Source organism: Equus caballus, chromosome 29 (assembly GCF_041296265.1).
Source record: "Equus caballus isolate H_3958 breed thoroughbred chromosome 29, TB-T2T, whole genome shotgun sequence".
In the NCBI taxonomy this organism is placed as follows: domain Eukaryota; kingdom Metazoa; phylum Chordata; class Mammalia; order Perissodactyla; family Equidae; genus Equus; species Equus caballus.
Window position 1 is genome coordinate 17,747,531 of NC_091712.1, and position 18,873 is coordinate 17,766,403.

The 18,873-nt window shown below is 35.7% G+C and overlaps 1 protein-coding gene across 19 annotated transcripts in view; it reads right to left on the reverse strand.

Moving 5' to 3' along the window:
• ZEB1 (zinc finger E-box binding homeobox 1) overlaps positions 1-18,873 on the reverse strand; it is a 180,819-nt gene that overhangs the window by 55,792 nt on the left and 106,154 nt on the right. For all 19 annotated transcript variants that reach the window (XM_023632375.2, XM_023632376.2, XM_070255221.1 and 16 more), the window contains one exon: positions 1,912-2,112. In XM_023632375.2, coding sequence (XP_023488143.1) covers positions 1,912-2,112 — 201 coding nt within the window. The remainder of the gene's footprint in view (positions 1-1,911; positions 2,113-18,873) is intronic.

An 18,873-nucleotide genomic window follows, 5' to 3' on the forward strand; every position in this document is an offset into this window, starting at 1 on the left:
TAACTCCTCTGGGTTCTACTTTCAGAAATGTGGGAGTTATGTCAGTCCTTCCCTGTCAGTTACCTTCCACAGAGAATCAACCAAACTTTATATATTCTACCTCCTACATTTCTGTGAACTCTTTCCCTTTTATTCCCATTCCAAGAGTCACTTCTTTAGTTCAAAAACACTCACCATTGCTTGAATTCTTACAGTCTCCTTACTGAAGGCACTACCTCCTACCTCTAGACTCTTTCCCTCTAAAATTCTTTTTCCATGTTGTTACTAGACTTATTTCTAAAGTACACATCAATGATGTTCTTCTCACAGCTTCCAGGATAAAATTCAGATTCCTTGACTTCACATGCAAAGCCCTTCCTATTCTTTCCCTTGTTTACTTCTCTGATCTCATTTTCTGCAAACACCGTTTATTCAAACCTCTGTGGCTTCACTCATGTTACTTATTCTTCTTGAAGCACCTTCTGTTCCCTGTCCTTTGCCTAATTAACCTCTATTGGTCCTTTATAACTCAAGACCAACACTGTTTCACTAAGAAATTCTTCTAGGACTTCTCCTCCTTTCTCTGATTTGGATGTTCCTCCTTGACGCTTCCACATAACTGAATTTACACCTACATCAAATTATAATGTATTTGTGACTTATTTCCCTCTTTCACTCATTAAGTTATAAGCACTTTTCATACAGAGACAGTCTTACGTAAGTTTGCAACCCCATTCCTGCAGAGTTTGCTGAATGGACAAATGAACAATGCTATAAAATGAGGGGGCTGATTACATGATATCAAAAGTCCTTTGTTAGCTATAAAATTTGCCCCGTTATAGAAATCCTAACTACTGCTACCCAGTTCCTCCTGCTTGGACTTGTTCCTAAGCTTCTATCTTTGGTTATCTAGATTCTCTGACCTGCATACCTGACCCATTTCCCTAGATTGTCTAGCCTGAGTTTTGATATCTTGTTTAGATGAGCTCCCTGAAGGTGAACTCTTGCTGGGCAGCCTCTCCTTTGACTGACCTTGAATTTGACCTTTTGCATGCTCCTCTTTGCCTCTGCTGATGCCCCTGGTTCCTGATCCCCAATACAATTCACAACACCTGCCACTTCAACATCCTTTGTTTTTATACCACTGTTGCTTAAACCCTGACAAGACAGGCCAAATAATTTAATTAGTTTATTAGGAAAAGTAGAAAAGAGGAATTTTAGAGCTGGAAGAAAAGACTATAGTCCAATTTCTTCATTTGACACATGAGGAAAAAGGTTAAACATTCCATGTTTACTCACTGAAAGGGCAGTAAGTAGAGCAGCTCCTTATTTTCACTGCTCCTTCCATTCAACCTTACTTCACTTCAGCGAAAGTAAAAATTTTAGCTGAGTAAAAATTTAAACCGAAATAATCACAGTACTTATAGGATTCAAACATATACGAGAATCCCGTAAGTCTGTGTTTGTGTGTGTTTGCGTGTGTGTATATATATATTTATATATATAAAGAGAGAGAGAGACTTACAAACACTAAAAATACTCCCATGATTTACCCGTTTTTGGGATTTTTTGGACATTGAATTATATTCTAATTTTATTGTACAAAAAGATAATTTGTTGGTTTCTAAGTGGATTCTTCTTTTACGGTCACAATATGAAATTAAAGGTAGGTTCAATTATATCAACAGATTACAGAAAGTTCATCTGGTTAAAACAACTACTAAAATTCAATATATTATATGCCTGGTACAAATGGTTAAAATAACTGTATTATACTGCTTCATACAGAAGGTAAGTAGAAGGGCACCTTCTATAGATTAATAGACAAATTTAATGTTTATTTAAAACTTTTCATCTAATTTATCTTTTCGGTTAATATATATTTTAAAAAGAATCAAGAGGATAGACTATTACAAAAAAAATTACACTTACCGTCATCCTCCCAGCAGCTGTTAGCATTCCCTTCTCTTTCACTGCTCCCTGGTAACACTGTCTGGTCTGCTGGCAGGTCATCTTCTGGCACACCACCTTCACAATCTGCTGCATCTGTAATACTGTCTTCTTCCACAATATGGAGTTTGTCTTCATCATCTGAATCGGAATTTGTTTCTACCACAGTATTATAATTTGTAACTGTAATACAAACAAGAAAGAAATAATCAAAATCAACTAGTATAAAAATCAGTTTTTACACTTAAGTAAAATAGAAACTTTAAAAAGTACTTGAAATAGATTATAACTCAATAACATTTTATTTTAGACCATAATATGTAGGCAACTAATTTATCTGACAACACACATGGCACTTACTAGATAAGAGATGGCCAAAATGGCAAATAATACTAGTACACTTATTGAACACAGTTGTCCCTTGGTGTCCGCAGTGGACTTGCTGCAGGATATCCCAGGGATACCAAAATCCGCGGATACTCAAATACAATGGCGTAGTACAATGAATACAGTCGGCCCTCCGTATCTGTGGGTTCTGCGGTTGGTTGAATCTGCGAATGTGAAACTCACCGATACAGAGGGCCTACTGTACTTACTGTATCTACAAGTACTTTATAAACAGTAATTCATTTAATTCTTACAGCAATCTTATAGCAACCCTATGAAATAGAGTATCATTTACTACTTGTATCCCTGTTTTACAGAAGTGGAAACCAAGACACAAGGAAGGTAAGTAACTTGTCTACAATCATTCAGCTAGGAAGCCTCAGGGCCAGGATCTGAACCCTAGTGGTATGGTTCCATATTCTGTGATCTTAAACACTACATTAAACATTCTCCTCAATCATAATGAGTTTATTCCATATGATACCGCTTATGTATAATTAGGGCTTCAAATCTTTACAGCATTATAATGTAAGAAAAGAGTCTATCTCTGCTAATAAAATAGCAATAGATCATCAAATTTACCATAAGAAAAGCATTTTCAAGTTGTCAATTAGGTCCATGCATTTCATATTAATCCCACACTGACTTTAGAAATAATCAACCAATTTAGCTAAATTTGTACATAATTAAGGCATGATTTAAGTAATGTTGGTATGCAACTACGTCATTCTGAGAAAAATAACTGACATTTAGAAGTTTTCAAATGGGCACCTGTTCCATATTTTTAGAGGAGCTTCAATAAAACTTAATAGTAGCTTTTATAAAGATATATAATTATTGAATTACTACAGCTCCTAGAAACATGAGTAACAGTTGGTAATAAAAATCTCTAAAACAAATAATATGGCATAGTTAACATTTTCCTTCAGAGTCCTTGTAATAATCACTTGGGATAAATTTCTTAGTGCCTCATTGGATATGGTCACTGAAATACCTCTTTTCAACTATTTCCAGGTGATTCTTACTTGATAAGATAAGAATGAGAGGAAAGGAGAAAAAGGAAGCTCTGCTTTGTTTAGATAACTGAGCAATAGTTACTTTCAGTTACTCTTTCCATTTCTTCCTTAAATTTTCCAACCATTCTTGAAAGAAGAAAATCACGTAAGTGCTTAAACGATATGCATACACATCCCCCTTCCCACATAAGTACACACACACACATCTCTGAGAACATGAAGGAATAAATACAATCCAAAGTATGGACGTATATGTCAAGGTGAGAATAGCCCATATCTCCAAAACTGCTTTGATAGACCTTGGGAAGACCCCTCTGTCTAAAAATTACTGGAGTTACCCTTTTGCCCACATTAGGAATTCTTCAAAATCTTGTGTCAGAAGAAAAATATTGTCTTGTGTCATTAATACTTTAGTGTGAATACATTTTTCCAGATCTTTTCCCAAGAGCAAACCATTTTCAAATACACGTTCATTGTTAAAAAAATTCAGACAGTAAAAAACATATAAAATTAGTACAAGCTTCCCCAGTTTTCCCCTTAACTCCTTCTTTAAAGATAATAACAGCAAAATTTATTAATTTATGCACTAGGTAGGCATGACACTAAACATTTTATATACCTTATCCTATTTAATTATAACATAGACCTCACCTTGCACACATATATATCTTATATTTAATATAAATCCTATATGTAAATCTATGTATGTATATTCAAATACACACATATGGGATCACATTATACTGTTTGCCACTTAGTTTTTTTGGCACTTAGTAACATATCTTGGAAACTTTTCTATGTCAGTATATGTGGAGCTTTCTCATTTTCCTCTGATGGCTACACAGCATTTCACTGTACAGAAATAATTTAATCAATCACCTATGGATAAAATTCAGTTTGTTTCCAGTTTTTAAGGATTAGCAACAACGTCATAACACATTTTTTGGTAAATATGTCTTTGGTCATTCCTTAAATACACTTGTCAGATATATTAGTAGGGGTGGAACTGCTGAATCAAAAGGAAAACTTATTAAGTAGATAGGTATGGAAACAAGGGGAATTCCTTGTACTCTAGCCACACTATGAGCAGAGTAAATTGTGAAATTGTGTGTGTGGGTAACGGGAATGATTTTCAAAGGTTGGTCCATAGTTGGAACAAGGGTTTCCTGATGAGTTTTTAACTGAGAGTAAGATGCAAATATGTGTGTGTGTGTGTATTTTTTTTTTCTTTCTGAATGAGGAATCTTGCTGGCAAATGATGCACAATGCTATTAACTTTCATTTTTACTCTCAAGGGCTCCTTATCAGTAACCTACTGAATGACTCATTAAAGTCATTTAAAGTTGGTATGGTATATAAAGTCATTTATATGCCATAAGCTAAAATTAAAATACAGCTGAGGATTACTTAATTATGTATTCCAATAGATCTGGCCACCATGTCAGATCTGGCTTAGTGCAAAGCTCTCACTATGCTTGGACATGCATGGAGAATTGAAATTCCTACTATCTTGTGAAAGGAGGTTTTAATGCTTTTTCAGAATCTTGAGTTGGCCATGATTTTACATTGGTCCTATTCTTGCCTTTTAATGATGTAAAACTGGAGTTTAGCTTTGTCATTATCAATTTTGTTAGTTGTCATAGGTTGCTTGGTTAACCCTAGATCGTATATTTAACACATTTATATTTAGAATATTTTGGGTTTGAAAATTTTCCAATAATTGAGCTTTAAGACATTTATACATTATGGTTCAAATATTCACTTGCATGCTTCATAGTTTTTGCTAAGTTCTTTTTACCCTGAGCTGCAGGTGTTTTATTCTGCCTGAGTCAACCATAGCCCAAAGTACTCTTCAGGAATACCTGTCCCTTTCTAGCACTCTAGCAAAACTCCTTCTTGTCCCCCAGTATACTGCCATTGTGGTACGGAAGATTGTAAGTCAAATACACAAAACAGAGAGACGGCATATATTTTATAGTAATCTAGTGAGTATTCCCAAAGCATGTTTTGAATATGTGGTATAAAACTTGAAAAATCCAAAAAGGCAACAGATTTTATTGGCTCAAATGGAAGAACAAACAATAACTATTTTCCAGGGCTTTTCACTGTCTTCTGCTTCACAGTCACTTAGCTGAGAGAAAAAGCAGTAAAAATCGCTTATATTGATTATCGTAACTTAGATAACAGGCAAGCATCCTGTGTTTCTGGATCTATCCTTTCATGGAGCTGCAGAGTTAATTTTAAAAATAGAGCACCAGCACCAAAAGCACAGAGAATAAGGCAGGCCCTTGTTAAATTCTAGTAGCCAATGACAGTGTCAGTTACCTCAACTGTCTGCCCATCTATCTCCATACTGCCACACTATTTAACCTTTGGCTAAAAAATATAACAAAATATAGTTTGTCTAAAGAGTGGTATATTCTTTTTTTTTTTTTTAAAGATTTTATTTTTTCCTTTTTCTCCCCAAAGCCCCCCGGTACATAGTTGTGTATTCTTCGTTGTGGGTTCTTCTAGTTGTGGCATGTGGGACGCTGCCTCAGCGTGGTCTGATGAGCAGTGCCATGTCCGCGCCCAGGATTCGAACTAACGAAACACTGGGCCGCCTGCAGCGGAGCGCGCGAACTTAACCACTCGGCCACGGGGCCAGCCCCAAGAGTGGTATATTCTTAATCACAGGTGATCATCACCTCTTGGTTCTGAGTTTTAATTAAAACAATAAAAACTTCAAGAAAGCAAAGATAAAGGAAAATAGAAAAGGTAAACAGTTTTTAAAATCTTTAAATATAATTTATAACACAATATGAATTTAAATTTCAATAGAAAATGGTAACATTTTCAATGCATTCTCATTGTCACGAGAATGTGGTTCACTGTCAGGGACACACTGACTTCTTGATGTAGTTCTTGTTGGTATTACTTGCTAACAGTTAATGCCAGATATAACAGTGTCTGCTGCATAGGGAGGCTGTGAGGATCGAACGAGTGACTTAAAGATGCGTTGCACTTAGATCAGTGTCTGGCACACAGTAAAGGCTATAGAAGTGTTTGCTACTATCGTCATCATCATCATCATCATCATCATCATCATCATCATCTCATTGAATCTTTATGACTCCTAAGAAGTAGGTACGATTATATCTCCTTTTTATAGACAAACAACAGAAAAAGAGTAGCTGAGTAACTTGTCTGGGGTTATATAGCTATTAAGTTATAGAGCTGGACTCAAATCCTGGTCTGCCTGATTCCAAAGCCCATATACTTTAACCACTATGTATAAACCCTCCTGAGTGAAAATTGTTGCACTAATGAATAAATTTTCTTAAACTTCTATTTTTGTGTCTAGCCTATTCTGGGGCCCTATAATTCCATACTTAACAATTTCCCTCTAAAAACATTTTCAAATGGCTAAAGAATTTTAACCATTAGGCTCTATAATAATATGAGAAACAGTATACCATGGATTAATATCATCAATTATAGTCAATACACCTTTAAAAGACTTCCACATAGCGTGTTATTTTCAGCATCGATTGCACGTAACACCACATCAAACACACTAAACTTCCATGTAAACATGTTTCGTAGGTAATGTACAATTATAATGAAAGAACTAGATAAATTAGAGGAACACAATTCAGAAAAAGGTCAATACAACCTCACCTTCAGTCCATAAGATAAGAGCAAGATCATCTAAATGCTCTCTAAGTAAAACACCTACCATATACTGTGTGTGGGGCTCTGACTAGCAGCTTAGGCCCAAGCAGGGAAAGAGACTGAGGCCGGGCGGGAGGCGGAGAGGAAGATTTAACTTGCAGGTCTCGGACTCCTGGCAGGTGGTTGCTGTGGCATGTGTCCATTAAAGGCACAGGCTCAGGCCTTGTTTTGCTATGTTTTCAGGCGCACAAAGGCATTTTTCTTTCCAGAGAAGGTTCTGCTCACATCATTCCACTAATATATGCTTAACTACGTCCCACTCATTTCTACCAAACTCCCAAACACAGACTCACTGCTTGGTAGAAAAGAAAGATATAATTTTTCTTAGGAAAGACAGTGAGACTGATCCCTAAAAACTATCAGATTCCTTCTAACACACTGCTCCATATACATCAGACTAACCCACGGTTACAACTCAAGAAAACCTAGAAAAACTGATACGCTTCAAGTCATGTTCTCCAGAGTAAGGGATTATAATTCGAGTAAGTAACAGAATATTTTAGAAATGTTAGCACTATGTTGCGAACAACACAATTTAGGCATGAGTGCTGTAAAATATGAAGATGAAGGTGGACACACTAAGCAAGTATTTCCATTATTCTTTAACATCAGTTGGGACAAAAGTAACATCATCACTTAATATATTGTTTGTATCCTGAAGAGAGTCCCTGGCACGCTGCCTCCTACATAGTAGGTATAGAAGTATTTGTTGAAGTGAACATGGGGCTATACTTCCTTTATTCTCAGGGAAGAAATGTCAGTATACTTAAGTGTGATTAACAATTCAGGAAAATGAAGATAAAACTGCAATGATAACTAGACAAGAAACAGGTAAATCAGCAAACAAAATGGAAAGGACAGGTCATTTGACAACTCATAGGCTAAGAGAAAACTTCTGCAAATACTACTACCTCAGGAACAGGAGCTTATGTTGTCCATAAGTAGTATGCTCAGTACATACTGTAAATATTTGTTAATCCGGTTTTTGACCTAATTTACAGATAATATTAACTTACTACCTATATGTATTTTACTGTATAATAAAGGTAATGATGTAATAATATGCATATTTAATATAACATATAAGTAATATTATTTATTATATACAATGCATATGTTATCTAATTTAAATTTAAGTCTTCTAGAAATAGGCATCATGATGATTTTAAGAGTGCTCCAAGAACTATGAACATGTTAGGTTTTAATAAATACTCATGGTTCAGCACATTTTGGGGGGAAGTTTTTTAATCCCCCTGCAGATAAAATCTTTCTTAATTTAAGGTGTCTATTAAATTGAACAATAATCATAAGCTCTTTTTACATTTTCAAAATAATTTGAAAAACATAACTTCAATGAAAGTCAGTGATTCTGAAATTTATCCCCGCAAAAGGGTTGGTGGCTTTTGCTGCCTTCAGATAGCACAAGCTATTAATAGAATGGAAACTGATAGGCAAAGGCAGGGAGAGGGCTGCTGCCATGCACAGAAGCCCAGCTCTGATTTTCTCCCTGCTCATTACACAAAAATGACTCGGTATTTATGGGATTGTCGTGGGTATTCTCTCGGTTCTTATGCTGGCCTTTCTCCCATTCTCCATAGGTCCTGTGTCTGTTTGCCCCCAGCAAGAGCCATCCAAAACTGCCTTTCCGTTTCTCTGCCTTACCAAAACTCCCCCTCATTCAGTGAGCTTATTTCAGCTAGTGTTAGTACAACTCACAAAGAGGCAGATGAAACAGTTAAACAGAGAAGTTCTCAGCAGACTAAACTAAATTCAGTCCCAGAAACAGGTGGTTCTTTAGTGTGTGTGAGAAAAGTATCTGGACTAAAATAACTCACACTAAATAATCAATAATTAATATTTTCTTCATAGGTAAAATCTGCATGTTTAAAAAAGATGGTTTTTAATTTCTATGACTTGTTACTTATGGAATACAGGCAGTAGAACAAAACCCAAGTTAAGTGTGAAGATGGAATTAAAAGCACAAATGTAGAAATTATGGAGTCCAAAAGTAGAGAATACCTATAATTGATAAATCAATCCAAAAGCCAGATGTTTAAAAAAATCAATAAAATAGGGGCTGGACCGGTAGTGTAGTGGTTAAGTTGCACGCTCCATTTTGGCAGCCCATGGTTGCAGGGTAGGATCCTGGGTGTGGACCTACACATCGCTCATCAAGCTATGCTGTGGTGGCACCCCACATACAAAAAATAGAGGATCGGCACAGATGTTAGCTCAGGGACAATCTTCCTCAAGCAAAAAGAGGGCGATTGGCACAGACATTAGCTCAGGGACAATCTTCCTCAAGCAAAAAGAGGAAGACTGGCAACAGATGTTAGCTCAGGGCCAACTTCTGCATCAAAAAAAAAAAAGAAAAAATATCAGTAAAATAAAACATAAATCGCTAGCCCACTTGATCCTAGAAAAAGTTGTGAGGCACAAATATTTAATATTAAAATGCAAATAGATATGTAACTAGAACAATAAAGGAATTTAAGAGACTTTATAAATATTTTGCACAAATCCAAGCAAATAAATGTGAAAACCTAGATGAAATAACTTTCTATGAAAATATAAATGATTTTAACTATATTTATTATTTTATAGAATTTATAAAATTACAGAAGAGACAGCAAAGGCAGACAGAGCATAAAATAAATTTAGGAAGATATCAAATAATTAATCACCCAAAAAGTACCAGATGTTTTCCCAAGTGAATTTCTTCCGATCTTCAAAGGACTATTAATTCTGCTGCTTTTTAAAGAGAGAAGAAAGTGAACAGAGTCTAAATTCTTTCTATGAAGACAGCATAAGAACAGTCAACTAAAATCTGAGGAAGAACACACACATGCACATGCACACACACAGACACACACACACACTCTCATAAACTCAGTCTTACTGTGATCATTAATAAAAAAATCCTAAATAAAATATGAAATCCAGTAGTACATTAAAAGAATAAAGTGAGTATTATTCAACATTAGGAAATGTATAAAAGAGTTCATTATATTAACACAGTAAAGGAGAAGCCATATGACTTCTATAGACACTGAAAGGCATTTGATAAAATTCCCTATTCTTTGCTGATAGATACTTTTTCATAAAAATCATATTTATGAAGTCAGTATCATAATAAATGATTATGCATCACAGATATTTATAAGATAAAGACATTTACTGTTGTCATTATTAGTTAACAGTACTCTAAAAGAACAAGCTAATTTCTAAAAAGAACAAAAGAAAAAGCACAAATACTGGAAAAGAGAGCAAAATTATTACTTGCAGGTGATATGATGATGTTTATGGAAAATTCAAGAAAAATCACTGAAAAAACTATTAGCGATTAGAAAATCTGGTAAATGACTAATTATGAATTCAACAGGAAAAATCAATAGCTTTCCAATAAACCAACAATAACCTGCTAAAAACATAAGAAAAATTCTATTAATAATAGCAACTCAAAAGATAACACATGAAGGCAAAAACAGAAACATGCAGGACCTATATAAAGAAAACTTTAGCATTCTATTGAGGGCCATAAAAGAAGATTTGAATAAACGAAAAGATACAACTCGTTTTTGGATAGAAGGATTTCATGTTGTAAAGATGTCAATTCTACCTAAAAAAAATCTATAAATTCAACAGAATTCTGATCCAAATACTAACGTGATATTTTAAATTCTAAATCTAAATTATTTAGACCAAATGACTCTCAAGTTTATACAGAGAGCTAAGAGCACAGTCTCAGGAGTCAGACTGCCAGGTTCAAGTCACAGCTCACCATGTACAGCCACGTCACCCTGGGCATGCTACTTAATATTCTCACGCCTCAGTTGGCTTATCTCTATGATGGGAAGAATAATAGTATGTCCTTAATAGGGTTGTCATAATGATGAAAATAATTATATGCAAAAAACTTAACATAGTATTGCACATAAATGCTCAATACATATTGCTGGTATTATTATTTTTATGGTATTATTATTTTCTTGGAAAATAAACACAAAATTATTAAAGAAAATTCAGAAAAATAATAGTGATGGTGGTGGCAGGAAAACATAGACTAGCCATATCAGATAGAAAATGTATCTCAAAGCTACAGAAAAGGAAACAGATTTATACCGGTACTGGGATAGGAGACAATCAACGGACTGGAACAGAATCCAGATCCCTCGAACATATGATACTCTTGCTAATCAGATTCCCACCTCACAACTTCAACCAAACGAAATCTACAGGAACCGAAGACTTCAATTAAAAATAATGAAACCATAAAAGCAACAGAAGAAAGTATAGGCAAATCCTTCTACAGACTTGGAACAAGGAAGGCTGTTGAAAGCATGACTTGAAACCCATGACTGTAAATAGAAAAAAATTCAGGTAAAAGACAAATGACAGACTGAAAAAAATCTGCAATACACGTTACCAAAGGCTGATTTCTTTATTATACAGAGAGTTCTTAAATATCCATGAGAAAAAAGATGAACTACCTAGTAAAAATATGCAAAGGCAATTCATATTAAAAAAACAATAACACATGAAAGGCCATTAAACTGTACCAAGATGCTCATCCTCACTAATTAAAGAAATATCTGCTTTAATCCTATATTGTTATCATCACTTCTTAAATACACTCTCAACTTTCTTGCCTTTCTCTGACTTCAAAACCCCTATTCTGGCTAAACCCTTATTCTGATTAAATCTTATTTTTCCAAATTCTATACCTCAGTCGTCCTTTACTGCAAAGCTTCTTGAAAAAGTTGCCCACACTTGTCTCCAATTTGTTTCTTCCTATACCCTCTTAAACCTATTCCAGTCACAAAATTGTTTATGCCACGTTTGTGAAGGATCTTTACATTGTTAAATCCAATGACAATTATCAGTCATCTTATTTGACCTACTAGCAGTATTTGCCATGATCTATCACTCGCTCCTTTTCTAAACAATCTCTTCTTTTGACTCCCTTGGTTTTCCTCCTAAGTCACTGACTGCTGGTTTTCGTTTCTTTCCTCCATCTCCCGGACCTCAATGTGTCTCATGACTCTCAATACCATTTGATGACTGCCTGCTTTATATACCGGCCCAAATTTCTCTGAGCTCCAGACTTGCATACCCAATTGCCTCCTCGATATCTTCCAGTTGCTCAGGCCAAAAATCTTCATGTCAGTTTTGACTCCGTTTTCTCTCTCAGACCCCACATCTAATCTAGAGAGAAATACTGTAAAATTTATTTAGCTTTGACCACTTACCACTAACTACTCCCCTACCCCCCACCCCACAACCTCCTTGCTCTAAGTCACCATCATATCTCACCCAGAATATTGTAATTGGCTCCTACCAGGTCTTCTTGCCTCCACCTTTGCCTTCCTATAGTCAGTTCTCAATAAGCAGCCAAAGCAGTCCTTCTAAAGTATTAGAGTGATCGTGTCACTCCTCGGCTCAAACCATCTAATAGCTTCCCACCTTATTCACTATAATCCAAATGACCTTCATGAGCTGGCTCCCACTCATCCATTCTCTCTCACACTTCGCCTTCCACTTTACACTTGCTCACTCCATTCCGGATACACTGGCCTTTTGCCTCAAGGCTTTTGTGCTTCATGTTGCTCCACCTGGAATGCTCCTCATGCACAGCTCAACTTCACTCCTTACTGAGGCCACTTATGACTACTCTACTTAAACTTATAGACCTCCCCCACCATAAGAGCACACCCCACTCCCTCCTGTGATTTCTTTTTAAAATACTTACCACTAACTGCCATAATATTTTATTATTTCTTTCTTGTCTCTTCTCACTAGAATATAAATTCCACATGGGCAGGATTTTTTTCTGTTTTGTTCACTGCTGGGCCCCCTGCATGTAGAACACTGTCCATAAGTAATAACTGCTCAATAAATGATGTTTGCTTAATAAATTGGCCCCCAAAAAGGTCCCAGTAACACATGGTACATATAAGGGTTAAGGAAATGAGTACACTCTCACATGTCGTTGTGTTAATTCAGCAATGCTTATCAAAATTTAAACGTTTACCTGTTGACTCAGCAATTTCTTGGCATCTATCCTACAAATTAACTTACACATCATTGCAAATATACATACATATGTTTATCTGCAAACTTTTTTTAATTACAAACAACCTAAATAGCCACCCAAGATATATCCCTTTGTACTGATATAGGCAGGAGTCCTCTAAAATAATTTGATCCCATTCTTGCAGAAAATGAAGACACACAGTATACACATATGTACCTGAATAATAAACGGTAATGTCTAGAAAGACATACAAATGAAGAAATGAGGTGATGAAAGACTGACTTGTTTTTTCTATTTTATTCCTTCTATACTGTTTAAATGTTTATATTACTTAAAAATTTTTTTAAAGATAAATTTTACATTTGGAGGGAAAAAGTCTGAAATAATATTCAAAATACTGTTGTTAGTGGTGAACTTTAGAAAATTGAACTGGGATCGGAGGGAACATTTAAAAAATATTTTTATATTATTTGAATTTTGATAACAATATATAGGAGGTATAATTAGAAACATCAATATACTGAAGTTTTAAAAATAATTAAAGGTTAAAATGACACAAGAATAAAATAGATACTCTGTTGTAAATATACGTCTTGTGGATTTTGAAATGAACAATTTAAGTTCTCATAGAAGACAATAAACTCTATTTTTCTTATGTATGAAAGACAGCTGTTTTATTTTATTTATTTGGCGAGGAAGGCTGTTGCTGAGCTAACATCTGTGTCAATATTCCTCTATTTTTTTGGACATCAGACGCTGCCACAGCATGGACTGATGAACAGTGTGTAGGTCTGTGCCCAGGATCTGAACTGGTGAAGCCTGGGCTGCCGAAGTGGAGTGTGCAAACTTAATCACTATGCCACTGGGCCAGTCCTGGCAGTCTGTTTTAAAGCATGAATAACATTCACTTTTTCCATTCACGCTATATAAAGTATGAAGTTATGTAAAATGAAAAGGAAGGTAATACTTGCAAACAAGACAAGTGACCTCTGCTCCTTCTTGTCAGTGCTGAGGGTGGCTGCAAACGTACTGCACAGATGCCCTAGAGGAAGGCCTTGTGGTGAGCATATGCTTTCCCTTGTCAAAGGCGACTAATAGCCCCCAAATACAGGTAGAGCAACACACGTATACCTACACACACAATCAGATGTTTGAGAGCTTCTGCTATAGGAGTTGGCATAATTCTAAGCTTTTCTCAACTTACAAAAAAAGTTTTAAGAAATATTTTGTCATTTACCAATCCCAGAAGGTACCTTTTTCCCTGACTGGTTTTGAGACTCACTGATTCGTAGCTGAACTCATTGTGAAATATAAGGGGAAGGAAGAGGACAAAAATGTTATCCTAATTCCTTTCATTCTCAGGTTCCTTTAAGTTAGTACTACAGTGTGTATAATTTAAAACTGTTAGCTATGTGCTGGCCACCAGTGTTCACAATGGGGAAGGAAAGTGTAAGAGAAGTAAACAGAAACAGGCTGTGAAGGGGACCCTCTCTTTGGAAGCTTTCCTGCAGACCAAATTTCAATGTGGGGTACTAATTCCTGAGTCTAGCTTTGTAAAGAAAGTCCTCTATTCCTCTATTGGTTAGACATGGAAGAACAAGGATAATACTAATAGTATTTGAATTTGAATTTATTCCTTAGTGAAGCATGAAAAACAAAACTTACAGGTAATTAAAGTTTAGTTTTATTGAGACCTTATACACAGTACAAGATGTTACAAGCTTGTGAGTTATCATATTAGCATGAATAGTTTCTCTGACCTAAGTGCTTCACAAGGTAGAATGAAGACATTATACAGTCTCTGCTTCTGACACACGTGCAAGTTATAAAATATGGGTGAAATACATTAAATATTATATAGAGAAATGTGACAGTAAATAATTAAATGCTAAATTAAGAGTGATGTAGAAAATAAATACTACAGGATTCCCTACCTCCTTGTTCCCTATCTAACCCTTTTTTTTAAGTGAGATTCATAGTAGTTTACATCATTGTGAAATTTCAGTTCTCCGTTATTTCTTGTCTGTCACCACATAAGTGCTCCCCTTTACCCCCTGTTCCCACCCTCCACCCCCCTTCCGCTGGTAACCACTGAACTATTTTCTTTGTCCATGTGTTTGTTTATATTCCGCATATAACTGAAATCACATGGTGTTTGTCTTTTTCTGTCTGGCTGGTTTCACTTAGCATAATACCCTCCAGGTCCATCCATGTTGTTGCAAATGGGATGATTTTGTCTTTTTTTTATGACTGAGTAGTATTCCATTGTATATATATACCACATCTTCTTTATCCAATCATCAGACGATGGGCATTTGGATTATTTCCATGTCTTGGCTATTGTGAATAGTGCTGCAATGAACATAGGGGTAAAAATGTTACTTTGGATTGTTGATTTAAAGTTATTTGGGTAGATACCCAGTAGTGGGACAGCTGGGTCATAAGATATTTCTGTTTTTAGTTTTTTGAGGAATCTCCATACTGTTTTTTTCCATAGTGGCTGCACCAGTTTGCATTCCCACCAGCAGTGTATAAGCGTTCCCTTTTTCCACATCCTCTCCAACATTTGTTGTTTTGGGGTCTTGATAATTACAGCCATTCTGACTGGTGTAAGGTGATATCTCATTGTAGTTTTGATTTGCATTTCCCTAATGATTAGTGATGTTGAGCATCTCTTCAGGTGCCTGTTGTCCATCTGTATATCTTACTTTGAAAAATGTCTGTTCATATCCTTTGCTCACTTTTTGATCAGATTGTTTTTTGTTGTTTTTGAGTTGTGTGAGTTCTTTATATACTTTGGATATCAACCCCTTGTCTGATAAATGATTTGCAAATATTTTCTCCCAGTTGGTGGGTTGTCTTTCCATTTCGCTGATGGTTTCCTTTTCTTTGTAGAAGCTTTTTAGTCTGATGTGGTCCCATTTGTTAACTTTTTCTTTTGTTTCCCTTACCTCAGAAGACATGGTATTTGAAAAGATGTGGCTAAGACCAAGGTCAAAGAGCGTACTGCGTATATTTTCTTCCAGGATTTTTATGGTTTCAGTGCTTACATTCAAATCTTTAATCCATTTGGAGTTAATTTTTGTGTATGGAGCAAGATAATGATCTACTTTCATTCTTTTGCATGTAGCTGTCCAGTTTTCCCAACATCATTTATTGAAGAGACTTTCCTTTCTCCATTGTATGTTCTTGGCTCCTTTGTTAAAGATTAACTGTCCATAGATGTGTGGTTTTATTTCTGGGCTTTCAATTCTGATCCATTGATCTGTTTGTTTTTGTGCCAGTTCTTGCTGTTTTGATTACTATAGCTTTGTAGTATGTTTTGAAGTCAGGGATTGTGACACCTCCAGCTTTGTTCTTTTTTCTCAGGATTGCTTTGGCTATTCTGGGTTTTCTGTTGTTCCATATAAATTTTTGGATTCTTTGTTCTATCTCTGTGAAGAATGTCACTGAGATTCTGATTGGGATTGAATTGAATCTGCAGATTGCTTTAGGTAGTATGGATATTTTGACTATGTTTATTCTTCTGACCCATGAATATGGAATATCCTTCCATTTCTTTATGTCTTCCTCAATTTCTTTCAGTAATGACTTACAGTTTTCAGTGTACAGGTCTTTCACCTCTTTGGTTAAGTTTATTCTTTTGGTTGCAATTGTAAATGGGGTTGTATTCTTGATTTTTTTTCCTGCTTGTTCACTGTTAGTGTATAGGAATGCAACTGGTTTTTTACAATTGATTTTGTACCTGCAACTTTGCTGTAGTTGTTGATTATTTCTAGTAGCTTTCTGGTGGATTCTTTAGGGCTTTCTATATATAGAATCACATCATCTGCAAATAATGCAAGTTTCACTTCTTCCTTTCCAATTTGGATTCCTTTTATTTCTTTTTCCTGCCCAATTGCTCTGGCCAATACCTCCAGTACTATGTTGAATAGGAGTGGCAAGAGTGGGCATCCTTGTTTTGTTCCTGTTCTCAGAGGGATGGCTTTCAGTTTTTTGGCAATTAAATATGACGTTAGCTGTGGGTTCATCATATATAGCCTTTATTATTTTGAGGTACTTTCCTTCAATACCCATTTTATTGAGTTTTTATCATAAATGGATGTTGAATCTTGTCAAATGCTTTCTCTGCATCTATTGAGATGATCATGTGATTTTTTATTCCCCATTTTGTTAATGTGCTGTATCACATTGACTGATTTGCGGATGTTGAACCATCCCTGCATCCCTGGAATGAATCCCACTTGATCATGGTGTATGATTCTTTTAATGTATTGCTGTATGTGGTTTGCCAACATTTTGTTGAGGATTTTTGCATCGAAGTTCATCAGTGATATCGGCCTGTGGTTTTCCTTCTTCATGTTGTCCTTGTCTGGTTTTGGTATCAGGGTGATGTCGGCCTCACAGAATGTGTTAGGAAGTGTTCCATCTTCTTCAATTTTGGGGAATAGTTTGAGAAGAATAGGTACTAAATCTTTGAATGTTTGGCAGAATTCTCCAGAGAAGCCATCTGGTCCTGGACTTTTGCTTTTTGGGAGGCTTTTGATTACTGTTTCAATCTCTGTACTTGTGACTGGTCTGTTCAGATTCTCTGCTTCTTTTTGATTCAGTTTTGGGAGGTTGTATGAGTCTAGGAATTCATCCATTTCTTCTAGGTTATCAAATTTGTGGGCATATAGTTTTTCATAGTATTCTCTTATAATCCTTTGTATTTCTGCAGTATCAGTTGTAATTTCTCCTCTTTCATTTCCAATTTTATTTGATTCTTCTTTCTTTTTTTCTTGGTGAGTCTGGCTAAGGGTTTGTCAATTTTGTTTATCTTCTCAAAGAACCAGCTCTTAGTTTCTTTAATCCTTTTTACTGTTTTTTTTAGTCTCTATTTCATTTATTTCTGCACTAATTTTTATTATTTCCCTCTTTCTGCTGACTTTGGGCTTTGTCTGTTCTTTTTCTAGCTCTGTTAGGTGCATTTTAAGATTATTTGAGATTTTTCTTGCTTGTTGAGGTGGGCCTGTATTGCTACCAAGTTCCCTCTTATGACTGCTTTTGCTGCATCCCATAAGAGTTGATATGTTGGACTTTCATTTTTGTTTGTCTCCAAGTATTTTTTAATTTCCACTTTGATTTCTTCAATGATCCAGTGGTTGTTCAAACTTTCCCAGTTTTGTTCTTGTGGTGGATTTCTAGCTTCATAGCATTGTGGTCAGAGAAGATGGGTGGGATGATTTCAATCCTCTTGAATTTATTGAGGCTTGCCTTGTTACCCAACATATGGTCTATCTTTTAGAATGTTCCATGGGCACTTGAGAAGAATGTATATTCTGCTGTTTCTGGATGGAATGTTCTATATATGTCTATTAAGTCCATCTGGTCAAGTCTTCCATTTAAATCTACTATTTCCTTGTTGACTTTTTGTCTGGATGATCTGTCCATTGAAGTAAGCAGGGTGTTGAGGTCCCCTACCATTATTGTGTTGATGTTAACTTCTCCCTTTAGGTCTGTTAATAGTTGCTTTATGTACCTTGGTAACCCTGTGTTAGGTGGATACATATTAACAATCGTTATGTCCTCTTGGTGGAATATCTCTTTTATCATTTAAATACTACCCCCTTTGTCTCTCATCGTCTTTTCTAACTTGAAGTCTGCTTTGTCTGATAAAAGTATGGTAACACCTGCTTTCTTTTGTTGGCCATTAGCTTGGAGTATCGTCTTTCATCCCTTCCCTCTAAGCCTATGTTTGTCTTTGTAGCTGAGGTGTATTTCCTGGAGGCAGCATATTGTTGGGTCTTGTTT